Source organism: Enhydra lutris, unplaced genomic scaffold (assembly GCF_002288905.1).
Source record: "Enhydra lutris kenyoni isolate GAN:26980312 unplaced genomic scaffold, ASM228890v2 scaffoldscaffold14, whole genome shotgun sequence".
Classification (NCBI taxonomy): Eukaryota; Metazoa; Chordata; class Mammalia; order Carnivora; family Mustelidae; genus Enhydra; species Enhydra lutris.
This window is the reverse complement of record NW_019154098.1, coordinates 49,530,459-49,544,937: the sequence shown is the minus strand read 5'-3', so window position 1 is coordinate 49,544,937 and position 14,479 is coordinate 49,530,459. Positions and strand designations below refer to the sequence as shown.

The 14,479-nt window shown below is 36.3% G+C and overlaps 1 protein-coding gene across 7 annotated transcripts in view; it reads right to left on the bottom strand.

The window, feature by feature from the left end:
* Positions 1-14,479, bottom strand: part of LOC111146531 (regulator of microtubule dynamics 1) — a 51,802-nt gene that overhangs the window by 12,566 nt on the left and 24,757 nt on the right. For 5 of the 7 annotated variants that reach the window (XR_002640539.1, XM_022502092.1, XM_022502093.1 and 2 more), the window contains exon 5: positions 6,671-6,760. The exons of the other annotated variants lie outside the window; for them this stretch is intronic. Coding sequence is in view for 4 of the 5 variants with exons in the window: in XM_022502092.1 (XP_022357800.1) it covers positions 6,671-6,760 (90 nt within the window). In the remaining variant the exon portion in view is untranslated. The remainder of the gene's footprint in view (positions 1-6,670; positions 6,761-14,479) is intronic. 7 annotated transcript variants of the gene reach the window in all.

Sequence of the window (14,479 nt, the reverse complement as noted above, 5' to 3'; positions counted from 1 at the left end):
GCCCTTCAAAACCCTCAGGTTGTTTTTCAGAGTCCATAGTCTCTCATGGCTCATCTCCCCCTCCAATTTCCCTCAACTCCCGTCTCCTCTCCATCTCCCCATGTCCTCCATGTCATTTGTTATGCTCCACAAATAAGTGAAACCATATGATAATTGACTCTCTCTGCTTGACTTATTTCACTCAGCATCATCTCTTCTAGTCCTGTCCATGTTGCTACAAAAGTTGGGTATTCATCCTTTCTGATGGAGGCTTAATACTCCATAGCGTATAGGGACCACATCTTCCTTATCCATTTGTCCATTGAAGAGCATCTTGGTTCTTTCCACAGTTTGGCGACCGTGGCCATTGCTGCTATAAACATTGAGTACAGATGGCCCTTCTTTTCACTACATCTGTATCTTTGGGGTAAATACCCAATAGTGCAATGGCAGGGTCATATGGAAGCTCTATTTTTAATTTCTTGAGGAATCTCCACACTGTTCTCCAAAGTGGCTGCACCAACTTGCATTCCCACCAACAGTGTAAGAGGGTTCCCCTTTCTCCACATCCTCTCCAACACATGTTGTTTCCTGTCTTGCTAATTTTGGCCATTCTAACTGGCGTAAGGTGGTATCTCAATGTGGTTTTAATTTGAATCTGCCTATGATGGGAGTCACCCTTGACGGCTAGTGATGATGAATATTTTTTCATGTGTCTGATAGCCATTTGTATGTCTTCATTGGAGAAGTGTCTGTTCATATCTTCTGCCCATTTTTTGATATGATTATCTGTTTTGTGTGTGTTGAGTTTGAGGAGTTCATTATAGATCCTGGATATCAACCTTTTCTCTGTACTGTCATTTGCAAATATCTTCTCCCATTCCGTGGGTTGCCTCTTTGTTTTGTTGACTGTTTCCTTTGCTGTGCAGAAGCTTTTGATCTTGATGAAGTCCCAAAAGTTCATTTTCGCTTTTGTTTCCTTTGCCTTTGGAGATATATCTTGAAAGAAGTTGCTGTGGCTGATATCGAAGAGGTTACTGCCTATGTTCTCCTCTAGGATTCTGATGGATACCTGTCTCAAGTTGAGGTCTTTTATCCATTTCGAGTTTATCTTTGTGTACGGTGTAAGAATATGGTCGAGTTTCATTCTTCTGCATATAGCTGTCCAGTTTTCCCAGCACCATTTATTGAAGAGACTGTCTTTTTTCCACTGTATATTTTTTCCTGTTTTGTCGAAGATTATTTGACCATAGAGTTGAGGGTCCATATCTGGGCTCTCTACTCTGTTCCACTGGTCTATTTGTCTGTTTTTATGCCAGTACCATGCTGTCTTGGTGATCACAGCTTTGTAGTAAAGCTTGAAATCAGGTAATGTGATGCTGCCAGTTTTATTTTTGTTTTTCAACATTTCCTTAGTGATTCGGGGTCTCTTCTGATTCCATACAAATTTTAGGATTATTTGCTCCAGCTCTTTGAAAAATACCAGTGGATTTTTGATCGGAATGACATTAAAAGTATGGATTGCTCTAGGCAGTATAGACATTTTAACAATGTTGATTCTTCTAATCCAAGAGCATGGAATGGTCTTCCATCTTTTTGTGTCTTCTTCAATTTCTTTCATGAGTGTTCTGTAGTTCCTCGAGTACAGATCCTTTACCTCTTTGGTTAGGTTTATTCCCAGGTATCTTATGGTTCTTGGTGCTATAGTAAATGGACTCGATTCTCTAATTTCCCTTTCTGTATTTTCATTGTTAATGTGTAAGAAAGCCACTGATTTCTGTACATTGACTTTATATCCTGCCACATTGCTGAATTGCTGTATGAGTTCTAGTCGTTTGGGGGTGGAGTCTTTTGGATTTTCCATATAAAGAATCATGTCATCTGCAAAGAGAGAGAGTTTGACTTCTTCCTTGCCAATTTGGATACCTTTTATTTCTCTTTGTTGTCTGATTGCTGTTGCTAGGACTTCTATGTTGAACAAGAGTGGTGAGAGTGGGCATCCTTGTCATGTTCCTGATCTCAACAGGAAGGCTGCAAGCTTTTTCCCATTGAGGATGATATTTGCTGTGGGTCTTTCATAGATAGATTTTATGAAGTTCAGGAATGTTCCCTCTATACCTATACTTGGAAGCGTTTTAATCAGGAACGGATGCTGGATTTTGTCAAATGCTTTTTCTGCATCAATTGAGAGGACCATGTAGTTCTTCTCTCTTTTCTTATTGATTTGTTCTATCACATTGATTGATTTGCGAATGTTGGGCCATCCTTGTAACCCAGGGATGAATCCCACCTGGTCATGGTGGATAATCTTTTTAATGTGCTGTTGGATCCTGTTTGCTAGGATCTTGTTGAGAATCTTTGCTTCCATATTTATCAGTGATAATTGGTCTGAAATTCTCCTCTTTGGTAGGGTCTTTGCCTGGTTTGGGGATCAGGGTAATGCTGGCTTCATAAAAAAAAGTCTGGAAGTTTTCCTTCTGCTTCAATTTTTTGAAACAGCTTCAGGAGAATAGGTGTTATTTCTTCTTTGAAAGTTTGATAGAATTCCCCAGGGAATCTGTCAGGTCCTGGGCTCTTGTTTTTTGGGAGGTTTTTGATCACTGCTTCAATCTCATTACTGGATATCAGTCTATTCAGGTTGTTTCTTCCTGGTTCAATTTTGGGAGTTTATAGTTTTCCAGGAATGCATCCATTTCATCTAGGTTGCTTAGCTTATTGGCATATAACTGTTGATAATAACTTCTGATGACTGTTTCTACTTCCTTGGTGTTAGTTGTGATCTCTCCCCTTTCATTCATAATTTTATTAATTTGGGCTTTCTCTCTTTTCTTTTGAATTAGTGTGGCCAATGGTTTATCGATCTTACTGATTCCTTCAAAAAACCAGCTTCTAGTTTCATTGATACGTTCTACTGTATCTCTGGTTTCTACCTCATTGATCTCTGCTCTAATCTTGATTATTTCCCTTCTTATGTGTGGAGTTTGTTTGATTTGTTGCTGATTCTCCAGTTCTTTAAGGTGTAGAGACAGCTGGTGTATTCTGGATTTTTCAATTTTTTTTTGAGGGAGGCTTGGATGGCTATGTACTTCCCCCTTAGAACCGCCTTTGCTGTATCCCATAGGTTTTGGACTGAAGTGTCTTCATTCTCATTGGTTTCCATGAATTGTTTCAGTTCTTCTTTGATCTCCTGGTTGATCCAAGCATTCTTAAGCAAGGTGATCTTTAGCTTCCAGGTGTTTGAGTTCCTTCCGCACTATTCTTTGAGATTGAACTCCAGTTTGAAAGCATTGTGATCTGAGAATATGCAGGGAATAATGTCAGTCTTTTGGTATCAGTTGAGTCCTGATTTGTGACCCAGTATGTGGTCTACTCTGAAGAAGGTTCCATGTACACTTGAGAAGAATGAGTATTCTGTTGTTTTAGGGTGGAATGTTCTGTATATATCTATGAGGTCCATCTGCCAATATGTCATTCAATGCTCTTGTTTCTTTATTGATTTTCTGCTTCGATGATCTATTACTGAGAGAGGTGTGTTAAGATCTCCTACTATTAATGTATTCATATCAATATGACTCTTTATCTTGATTAATAGTTTTCTTATGTAACTGGATGCTCCCATATTGGGGGCATAAATATTTATAATTGTTAGATCTTCTTGGTGGATCATCCCTTTAAGAATTATGTAGTGTCCTTCTGTATCTCTGACTATAGTCTTTAGTTTAAAATTTCATTTATCTGATATGAGAATCGCTACCCCGGCCTTCTTTTGAGGCCCATTGGCATGAAAGATGCTTCTCCATCCCTTCACTTTCAGTCTGGGTGTATCTTTAGGTTCAAAATGGGTCTCTTGTAGACAACATATGGATGGGTCCTGTCGTTTTATCCAATCTGCAACCCTGTGTCGTTTTATGGGTGCATTTAGGCCATTCACATTGAGAGTGATTATTGATAGATACGTTTTTATTGACATCGTTTTACCTTTGAAGTCTTTCTTTCTGTAGATTGTCTCTATATTTCTGTTCAATTATATTTTTAGGATTTTTTCTCTTTTATAGAACCCCCCCCTTAATATTTCCTGCAGTGTCGGCTTGGTGGTTGCATAGTCTTTTAAGCCTTGCCGGTCTTGGAAACTCTTTATCTCTCCATCCATTTTGAATGTCAGTCTTGCTGGATAAAGTATTCTTGGCTGCATGTTCTTCTCATTTAGTGCCCTGAATATATCTTGCCAGCCCTTTCTGGCTTGCCAGGTCTCTGTGGACAGGTCTGACATATTCCTCTGTACGTAAGGAGCTTCTTTGTCCTGGCTGCTTTCAAGAGGGTCTGCCTACAATTATAATTCCTCATTCTTACTATCAGGTGTCTTAAGGACTTTCGAGAATCTATAATCTTGGGGGGAAACCGTTCTGCCTCTAGTACATGAACACTGGTTCCATTCATGAGATTGGGAAAATTTTCATGGACAACTTGTTCCACTATATCTTCTAGACTTCTTTCTTTCTCCTCCCCTTCAGGGATTCCAATAATTCTGACGTTGGAATGTTTCATGGCATCATTTATTTCCCTGATTCTGTTTTCATGGCTTCTAAGCTGTTTGTTCCAGGCTTCCTCCTGATCCTTTCTCTCTATCTTTTTTTCCTCCAGATCACTAATTCTATCTTCTGTCTCAGTTACCCTAGCTTTTAGAGAATTTAGATTAGATTGGAACTCATTGAGAGCATTTTGAACATCATCCCTGGTGGCTTTCAGTTCTGCCCTAATCAATTCCGTTTGGTCATCCATGGCTTTCTTCAACCTAGCTACTGCCTGGATAATTGTTAGCCTGAATTCCCTTTCCAACATATTGTCTATGTTGATAGCCATGAGCTCTGTTGTAGAAGGCCCATCCTCTGTATTTTTCTTCTGTTGGGCATTCCTCCTCCTAGTCATTTTGGTGAGAGATGACTGATCAGATGTAGCTGGATGTATCGACCATGGTGCAGTCAAGGTGCACCCTGGAATGCTTCTGAGCAATCAGGATTCCCCACCCAAATGAGAGAAAAAAGAAAAGAAAAAAAAGAGAGAGAGAGAGAGAGAGAGAGAGAGAGAGACAGGAAAAAAAGGGAAGATAAAAGAGAAGACTCAGCCCAAATGGGCCCCAAGGTAAGATTTATGAAGTATACAAACCAAAACAGACAAACAAAAAGACTGATAAAAGTATATGACAAGAGAAAAATTTATACACACACACACACACACACACACACACACACACACATACACATAAAAGCAAAAAAAGGAAGAACCTCGTCAAAAAGAACCCCAAGTATAAGATTTATATACTATCAGGACAAACACAAATACACAGAAACACTGGCGGAAGAAAAAGATGGGAGAGTGGTTATAAATTCTCAGTGTGGGCGAGGAAGGTTATTTTGATTCTTCCTGGATGTATCTTGATATCTTTGTTAAAGGACTCAACTTTCCTAAGATAAAGGGGGATTAAGAATTGGTATACCTATAGGGGTAGCACTGACTGGGGAAAGGGGATTACCTTGAAGTTTAACTCTATATGAATATTAGAAAATAAAAATAAAAAAAGAATAAACTAGACTAAACTAAAAAAAAAAAAAATATGCAACACTTCACGAATTTGTGTGTCATACTTGCGCAGGGGCCATCCTAATCTCTATATCATTCCAATTTTAGTATATGTGCTGCCGAAGCCAGCACTCTTCCTTTGTATTTTTGAAGTGGTCTAATATATCAAAAGAGAAATAAATAAGCTGAATTTTTAGTGGCAGTTTTTCCAGAGTTTTTGTTTAGTTTTGTTTAGAACAATGAGGTAGTGTATATGGCACATCATGAAATAATACACAAACTCCTGGAGAATATGTGACATCTAAGGAGAACTTACTATAAAGCAGTAACTTCAGGGGAAATATTAAAACATAAAATAGGGGTGTCTGGGTGGCTCAGTGGTTTAAAGCCTCTGCCTTCGGCTCAGGTCATAATCTCAGGGTCCTGGGATCGAGCCCCACAACGGGCTCTCTGCTCAGCAGGAGCCTGCTTCCTCCTCTTTCTCTGCCTGCCTCTCTGCCTACTTGTGATCTCTGTCTGTCAAATAAATAAATAAAATCTTAAAAAAAAAACCCAAAAAACATAAAATACACAGAAATAATTATTGTAAACAGTACTATTACTATTGGGAGTGGTTTGTCAGTTGGGTTTGATTTTATACCAGACCACACTTTGGGGTATTCAGGACCTCATATGGTTCCCTCCCATATACTCTGGTCTTGGCCACATGACTTGTTTAGGATATTACCAAGTGTGATGCAAAACAAAAGCTTGATAAAAGTTTGCACATTGGAATTTTATCTTGGAATGCTCATTCTTGGAAGCCAGCTACCATGCTGTAACGAAGCTGGGGCTAGACTACTAAATAATGCAATGGAAAATGGAGAGAACCCATCATATAAGAAGCCATCTCGTACATTCTGTCCAGCTGAAGACTGAGGTGAAGGCAGCCGTCTGAATGATCTCAGCTACACCAAACAGACCAGAAGCACCACTACAGAGTTAACACACAAAATTTTGAGAAATGAGCTGTCACTGCATTGGACCTCTAAGTTTTAGGTGGTTTGCTATACAGCAATAGATAAGTAAAACAAATTTATTTAAAAAGCTAATTACTTTTAAAATTCATCAGTACCTCAAAATGCTCCTTGATAATGTAGGCATTTGCAATTTTAGCCTTGATGCCTTCATAATCTCCAACATCACTAATACAGATTGCATACCACTAAAAACAGAAGAAAAATACATGTAAGAATAATATAAGAATATAATATAATAATAATAGATAAAATAAATTCTGATGCCAGAATAAAAGCTAGGTCTCCTGATAATAAAAAAATAAATAAAATAGATAAAATAATATAAGAATATAATCTACTAATATTCCATTCAATACAAGGTAAAACTGAATACTTATTCCTCAGTAGTCATTCTCATTAAGCAAAAACTTACAACCTTGAGATCAAGGTTGGGAATATATTAGGCTGTAAAAAAGTCTCAAGTTTTAAAAGATAGAAACCAGAGTATATTCTCTGACCACAGTGAAACGAAAATATTTTAATAAAAGAAGGAAATATGGATAATTCATAATTATGTGGAAATTTAAAAATCCTAGGATAGCTTAGTGGGCTAAGTGTCCTACTCTTGGTTTCAGCTCAGGTCATGATATCGGGGTCATGGCCCTGCGTCCGGCTCTGTGCTCAACAGGGAGTCTGCTAGAGATTCTCTCTCTCTCCCTCACCCTTTGCCCCTTCCCCATCTCTCTCACTCGCTCTCTAATAAACAAATCTTTAAAAAAAAAACAAAAAAACAAAAAAACCCACATTCCTAAATAACCAATGAGTCAAGTAAATCACAAGGAAAATTTAAAAATCCCTTGAGAAGAACAAAAACAATACGACATAACAAAACTTAAGGGATTCAGCAAAGTTGTATTCAGAAGGAAACTTCTGGCTATAAGCTACCTTAAAGAAAGTTACCAGTCAATAACTTCACCTTAAGAAACTGGGAAAAGGGGGCACCTGGGTGGCTCAGTGGGTTAAGCCTCTGCCTTTGGCTCAGGTCATGATCTCAGGGTCCTGGGGATCAAGCCCTGCATCAGGCTCTCTGCTCAGTGGGGAGCCTGCTTCCCCCTCTCTCTCTGCCTGCTTCTCTGCCTACTTGTGATCTGTCAGATAAATAAAATCTTAAAAAAAAAAAAAAAAGAAACTAAGAAAAGAGCAAACTAACCCAAAGTAAGCAGAAGGAATGGAATAATGAAGATTAGAGTAGAAATAAATAAAATAGAGGAAAAATGGGGAAGAGTAGCAAAACCAAATTAATTCTCCGAAAGGATCAACAAAATTTACAAGCCTTTAGCTAAACATAAAAAGAAAAAAGAAAAATTAATAAAATGAGGACTCAAAGAATACATCTATTATTACTAACCTCAGTAATAAATCTAGGAATAAAAAAGATTAAAAGGGAGTAGTAGCAACACTGTACGGGAACACATTAAGTGATCCACCAAACATGAAAAAAAATTCCTAGAAACAAGAAACAATCCAACTGACTTAAGAATAAACAAAAAATCTGACAAACAAATAATAAGTAATCTACAGAGTTAGTAATCAAATGAATTTCCAACAAAGCAAACACCAGGATCAAATGGCTTCACTGACAAATTCTACCAAATGTTTAAAGAAAATTAACACCAAGCTTCTCTAAACTCTTCCAAAAAATAGGAAAACAATGAACATTTCTTAAGTATTCTCTGACACCAATGTTACTGAAACCAAAACCATCACAATAAAAGAAAAGAGAGCTGCAAAAACTCTCAATAAAATACTAATAAATTGAATTCAGCAGAACATTAAAAAAATCATTCACCACAACGAAGTGGGATTTATCCCTGGAATGCAAGAATAATTCAACATACATGAACCAATCAATGTGATCCATCACATTAATAGAAAAAAAAATCTTATGATCATTTTGATACAGAAAAAACATTAAGACAAAACTTGACATCCATTCATGGTAAGAACTCCCAATAAATTGAATTAGAGACAGAAGGAACATATCTAAACAAAATAAAGACCATATGTGATAAATCCACAACTACCATCACACTCAATGATGAAAAGTTGAAAGTTCCTCTAAGACCAAGAATAAGACAAGGGTGCTGGTGCTCACTCTTACCACTCTCATTCAACACAGTACTTTAAGTCCACCTAGAGCAATCAGGCAAGAAAAAAAATAAAAGGTATCAGATTTGGAAAGGAAGAGGTAAAAATGCCTCTATTTGCACATGAGATGATTTTATACATAAGAAGTACAAAAGACTCAACAAAAAAAGCCTTTTGATCAATAAATTCAGTAAAGCTGCAGGATATAAAATTAACATGCAAATATCAGTAGCAATTCTATAACCTAACAACAAATTTTCTGAAAAAGAAATAGTTCCCATTTATAAGAGGATCAAAACCAAATAGGAATAAATTTATATAAGAAGATGAAAGATCTCTACTCTGAAAACTTCAGCATGATATTGAAAGAAATCAGATATAAGTAAATGGAAAGATAACCCACGTTCATGTACTGTAAGAATTAATATTGTTAAAATAGCAGTATTACCAAAAGCCATCTATAGACTCAATGCAATCCCTATCAAGATATCAATGACAGTTTTTACATAAGTAGAAAAAAACACCTAAAACTTACAGAGAACCACAAAAGACAGAGAATAGCCAAAGAAACCCTGAGAAAAAAGAACAAGCTAAACTACAAAGCTACACTCATTGAAATAGCATAGTATTGGCATAAAAACAAATAGACAAATGGAACAGAACTGAGAACCCAGAAATAAATCCAAGAATATATAGTCAGCTAATATTTGACAAGGGAGCTAAGAATATTCAATTAAGAAAGGGCAGACTACAAATATAGCACTGGATTATTGGATATTCACATGTAAAGGAATAAACTAGACACATCTTATACCACTCACAAAAAGTAACTCAAAATGAGGTAAAGGCTTAAATTTAAGACCTGAAATTATGAAACTCCTGGAAGAAAACAGGAATAAAGCCTCTTGACATAGGTCTTGGTAATGATTTTTTGGATATGTCATCTAAAGCACAGGCAACCAAATAAAAAAGGACTACATCAAGCTAAAAAGCTTCAGCAAGGGAAAAGAAACCATCAACAAAATGAAAAGGCCTACCGAATGGGAGAAAATATTTGCAAACAATATATCTAATACAGGTTTAATACCTGAATTATAATTCATACAATTACATACAATTCAATAGCAAAAAACCAACAATTTAAAAATGGGCAGAGAAATGTCCTAATAGACATTTCCCCAAAGAAGATATTAGAAAGGCCAACAGAAGATACACAACATCAATAGTCATTAAGGAAATGCAAATTAAAATAGCAATGAGGTATCACCTCACCCCTGTTAGAATGTCCACCATCAAGAGATAAATGCTGGTGTGGATGTGGAGAAAAGGGAACCCTTATGCACTGTTCAGATTCTAAACTGGGATAGCCAATCCTCAAAAATTAAAAATACAATTACCATATGATCTAGCAATTCTACTTGGAATTTATAAAAAACAAAAAATGAAAACACCTACTTGAAAAAATATCTGCATCTCTATGTTCATAGCTCGTTTGCAATAGCTAAAATGGAAACAACTTAAGTACAGATCAACAAATGATGGATAAATTAGTTGTGCTGTATGTATACACACACATACACACACAATGAAATATTATTCAACCATAAAAAATAAGGAAATCCTGCCATTTGTAACAACATGGAGGGACTCTGAAGGCATTATGCTAAGTGAAATAAAAATACTGTATGATCTCATTTACATGTAGAATCTTAAAAAAAACAAAATCGTAAGACTTGTGGTTACCAGAGGTAGAGAGCTGGGGGAGGAGGAATTGGAGCAAGGTGGTCAAGAGGTACAAACTTCCAGTTATAAGATAAATACAGTTGAACAACACAAATTTAAACCATGCAAGAGCCACTTATACACAGATTTCTTGTGAGAAATATAGTAATGTAAATCTATTGTCCTTTTCATTTCTTTTGGAATATTCTCTTTTTTGTAACTTTATTGTAAGAATACAGTATGTAAGACATACAAAATATGTACTGATTATTTGTTATCAAAGCTTCCAGTCAACAGGTTATTATAGTTGTGTTTTTGGGGAGTCAAAAGTTCTATGTGGATTTTCAACTGCACAGGAATCAGCGTCCTTCTCCCCATGTTGTTCAAGGGTGAATGGTATTATGGATGTAATGTACAATGTGAAGACTACAGTTAATACTGAAATATGATATAATAGGAAAGTTCATAAGAGAATAAACTCTAAGAGTTCTCATCATGAGGGAAAAAATTTTTTTTCTTTCTTTCCTTTTTATCACATCTATATTAGAAGATAGGCATCAGCTGAGCCTACTGCAGTAATCATTTCACAATATGTGCAAACCAAACCATCATGCTGTATGCCTTAAACTTACAATAATGTATGTCAATTCTTTCTCAATAAAATCAGAGGAAAAAAAAAAAGAACTGAAGAGTAGTGTCTCTTATGATGCAGAATTCAACAAAATAATGGCAAGTTGAATTCAGCAGCAAATGAAAAGGATTACACAACATGACCACATGGGATTTATCCCAAAATACAAGGGTGGATTACCATATGAAAATTAATTAATGCAAGATACCACATTAATAGAATGAAGGGGGGAAAAACCAACATGATCATCTCAGCAAACACAGAAAAAAGCATCTGACAAAAATCCAACACCCTTTCATGATAAAAACATTCAACAACTAGGAATGAAAGGGAACTTTCTCAATCGATAAAGAGCATTTATGGAAAACCCACAGCTAACATCATAGCAAATGGTGAAAGCCTAATAGCTACCTTCCTATAATCAGGGACAAGACAAAGATATTCACTCTTGTCACTTCTACTCAACACTGTACTGAAGTTCTAGCCAGGAAAATTGAGCAAGATAAAGAAATATTAGGTGTCCAGATTGGAAAAGAAAAAAAACTATGGATAATTTATAAACATGTTGATAATATAGAAAAAAACTAAATAATCTACAAAACAACCAATAGAACCAATAAATGAGTTAAGCAAAGCTATAGGACATAAAATTAATATACATTAATATACAAGTATTAGTTACACTCCTATATGCTAGCAATAAATGATCTGAAAATGAAATCAAGAATTCCAATAGCATCAAAAAGAATAAAATACTTAAAGAATAAATTTAAATCCAAAGAAGTACAAGACTTGAAGACTGAAAATTACAAAACAGTGTTGAAGGAAGAAAAAGATCTAAATAAATGGACAGACAAGATGTATCTGTGGAGGAAGACACAATGCTGTTAGGATGGCAATACTCCTCAAACTAATCTACAGATTCAATATAATCCCTATCAAAAACCCAACTGGCAAATCGTGTTTCTAACCAGAGAGTAAATGCCAGAAAATATTCTTAAAACTCAACAATAAAAAGACAAACCTAGTTGAAAAAAACCTGGTTGAAAAAAAAACAAAGAATTTGAATAGACATTTCTTCAAAGAAGATATACAAACGTCCAATAAGCACATGAAAAGATGCTCAATATAATTACTCATTAGGAAAACGCAAATCAAAACCATACACTTCCCACCCACTAGTTTTAACTTTTTTAAATGGATAATTACAAGTGTGACCAAGGATGTGGAGAAACTGGAACCCTCACACATTGCTAGTGGCAATGTAAAATGCTATAGGTCCTTTAAAGAACAATTTGACAGTTCTTCCGAAAGAATTACATAGGGGCACCTGGCCGGCTCAGTTGGTTAAGCGTCTGAGCTAAGCGCCTTCAGCTCAGGTCATGATCTCAGGGTTGCGCAACTGAGCCCTGCATCAAGCTCCCTGTGCATTCAGCAGGGAGTCTGCTCACTTTCTCTCTCTTTCTGCCCCCCAAAATAAATAAACCTTTAAAAAAAAAAAATAGAATTACATATGACCCAGCAAATCCATTCTTAGACATATACTCAAAAGAACTGAAAACAGGTATTTAAAAAATACTTATACATGGATGTATATTTATACTATAAACAATAGCCAAAAGTGTGGAAATAACCCAAATGTCCATCAACTAATCAATGGGTTAACAGAATATGATATATCCACAAAGGAATGTTATTCTTCCACAAAAAGGAATAAAATATTGATGCATGCTATAATGTGGATGGACCTCAAAAACATGGTAAGTGAAAGATGTCTAACCACAAACGATCCCATACTGTATGATGCCATTTCTATGAAATATCCTGAGTAGGTAAAGCCATAGACACAACAAGCAGATTAGTGATTGTCAGGGTAGTAAGAGGGAACAGAGAGTGACTATTTAATTGGACTTACTGGGTTTCCTTCTGGGGTGATAAAAATGTTCTGGAACTAGAGGTAATGGTTGTACAACACTATAAATGTATTAAATGTCACTGTATTTGTGCACTTATAAAATGGGTGATTTTATGCTGTGTGAATTTACCTCCACAAGAAAAAAAATAAAAGCAAATGCTCGCACAAAAACTTGTATACAAGTTATATACAATTGTATGTAACAGCCAAAAAGTGGAAATACCCCAAATGTTCACCAGCTGATGGATAAACAAAACTGGTATATCCATACGATGGAATATGAAGTACTGTCACATGATCAATATGGATGAACCCTGACAATATTATGCAAAGGGAAGGAAGCCAGACCATACAGGCCACCTATTGTAATTCCATTTATATGAAATGTCTAGAATAGGAAAATTCATTGGGACATAAAGTAGATTAGTGCTTACCAGGGGACAGGTGTAGGGGAGAATTGGGATTAACTGGCAGAAGGTATAGGGTTTGTTTTGGGGATAACAGAAATATTATGGAATTAGTGCTGATGGTTGCACAACACAGGGAAAATGTGAAAAACCACTGAAGTATATGCATTACAATGATGAATTTTATATAATGTGAAGTACATAAGTAAAACTAAAAGCAAGACTTCATCACCTGTTTACACGTACATGTTAAATATAAAGACAGTTAAAAGTAAAAGGACAGAGAAGGATATAACACACTAACATTAAGCAAAAGAAAACAAGAGTTGCTATGTTAGTATCAGACAAAGTGGAAGATAAAACCAAGAGTATTTCAAAAAATAAGGGGGATCATTTTACAGTAATAAAGAGGTTAATGCATCAGGAAAATATAATAATCCTAAATGTTTATATTCCCAAGAGAAACTTTAAATTGCATGCTGCAAAAATTAATAAAACTGCAAAGAAACAGGGGCACCTGGGTGGTTCACTGAGTTAGGACTCTGCCTTCAGCTCAAGTCATGATCTCAGGGTCCTGGAATCGAGCCCTGCATCCGGCTCTCTGCTCAGCAGGGAGCCTGCTTCCCCCTCTATCTCTGTCTGCCTCTCTGCCTACCTGTGATCTGTCAAATAAATAAATAAAAATCTAAAAAAAAAAAAAAACTGCAAAGAAACAGACAAACTTACGATTATACTTGGACATTTCAATGTGTCTCTAAATAATTTATAGAACAAGTAGATAGAAAATCATAAAGGATACAAAAGGTACAAAAGAACAACACCATCAACCAAACTGACCTGAATGACATTTATAAAATACTCCCAACAATAGCTGAATAAACATTCCTTTCATGTGTACAAAGAACACTTAATAAGATGGGGGAAGGGGCCATGTGTGCAGCTCTGGTTTGTCTGCCCTGCACTCCCCCTGGGCCACTGGGGTGAGCGGTTCCTTAGGGGCAGTGAGTGGAGGGAGAAAGGTGGAGAACTGTCTAGAGCAGTGCAGACAAGAGTCCTCCTCCTTCCTCCTTCAGTGTCTCTGAAATCCCCACAGGGGATCTGA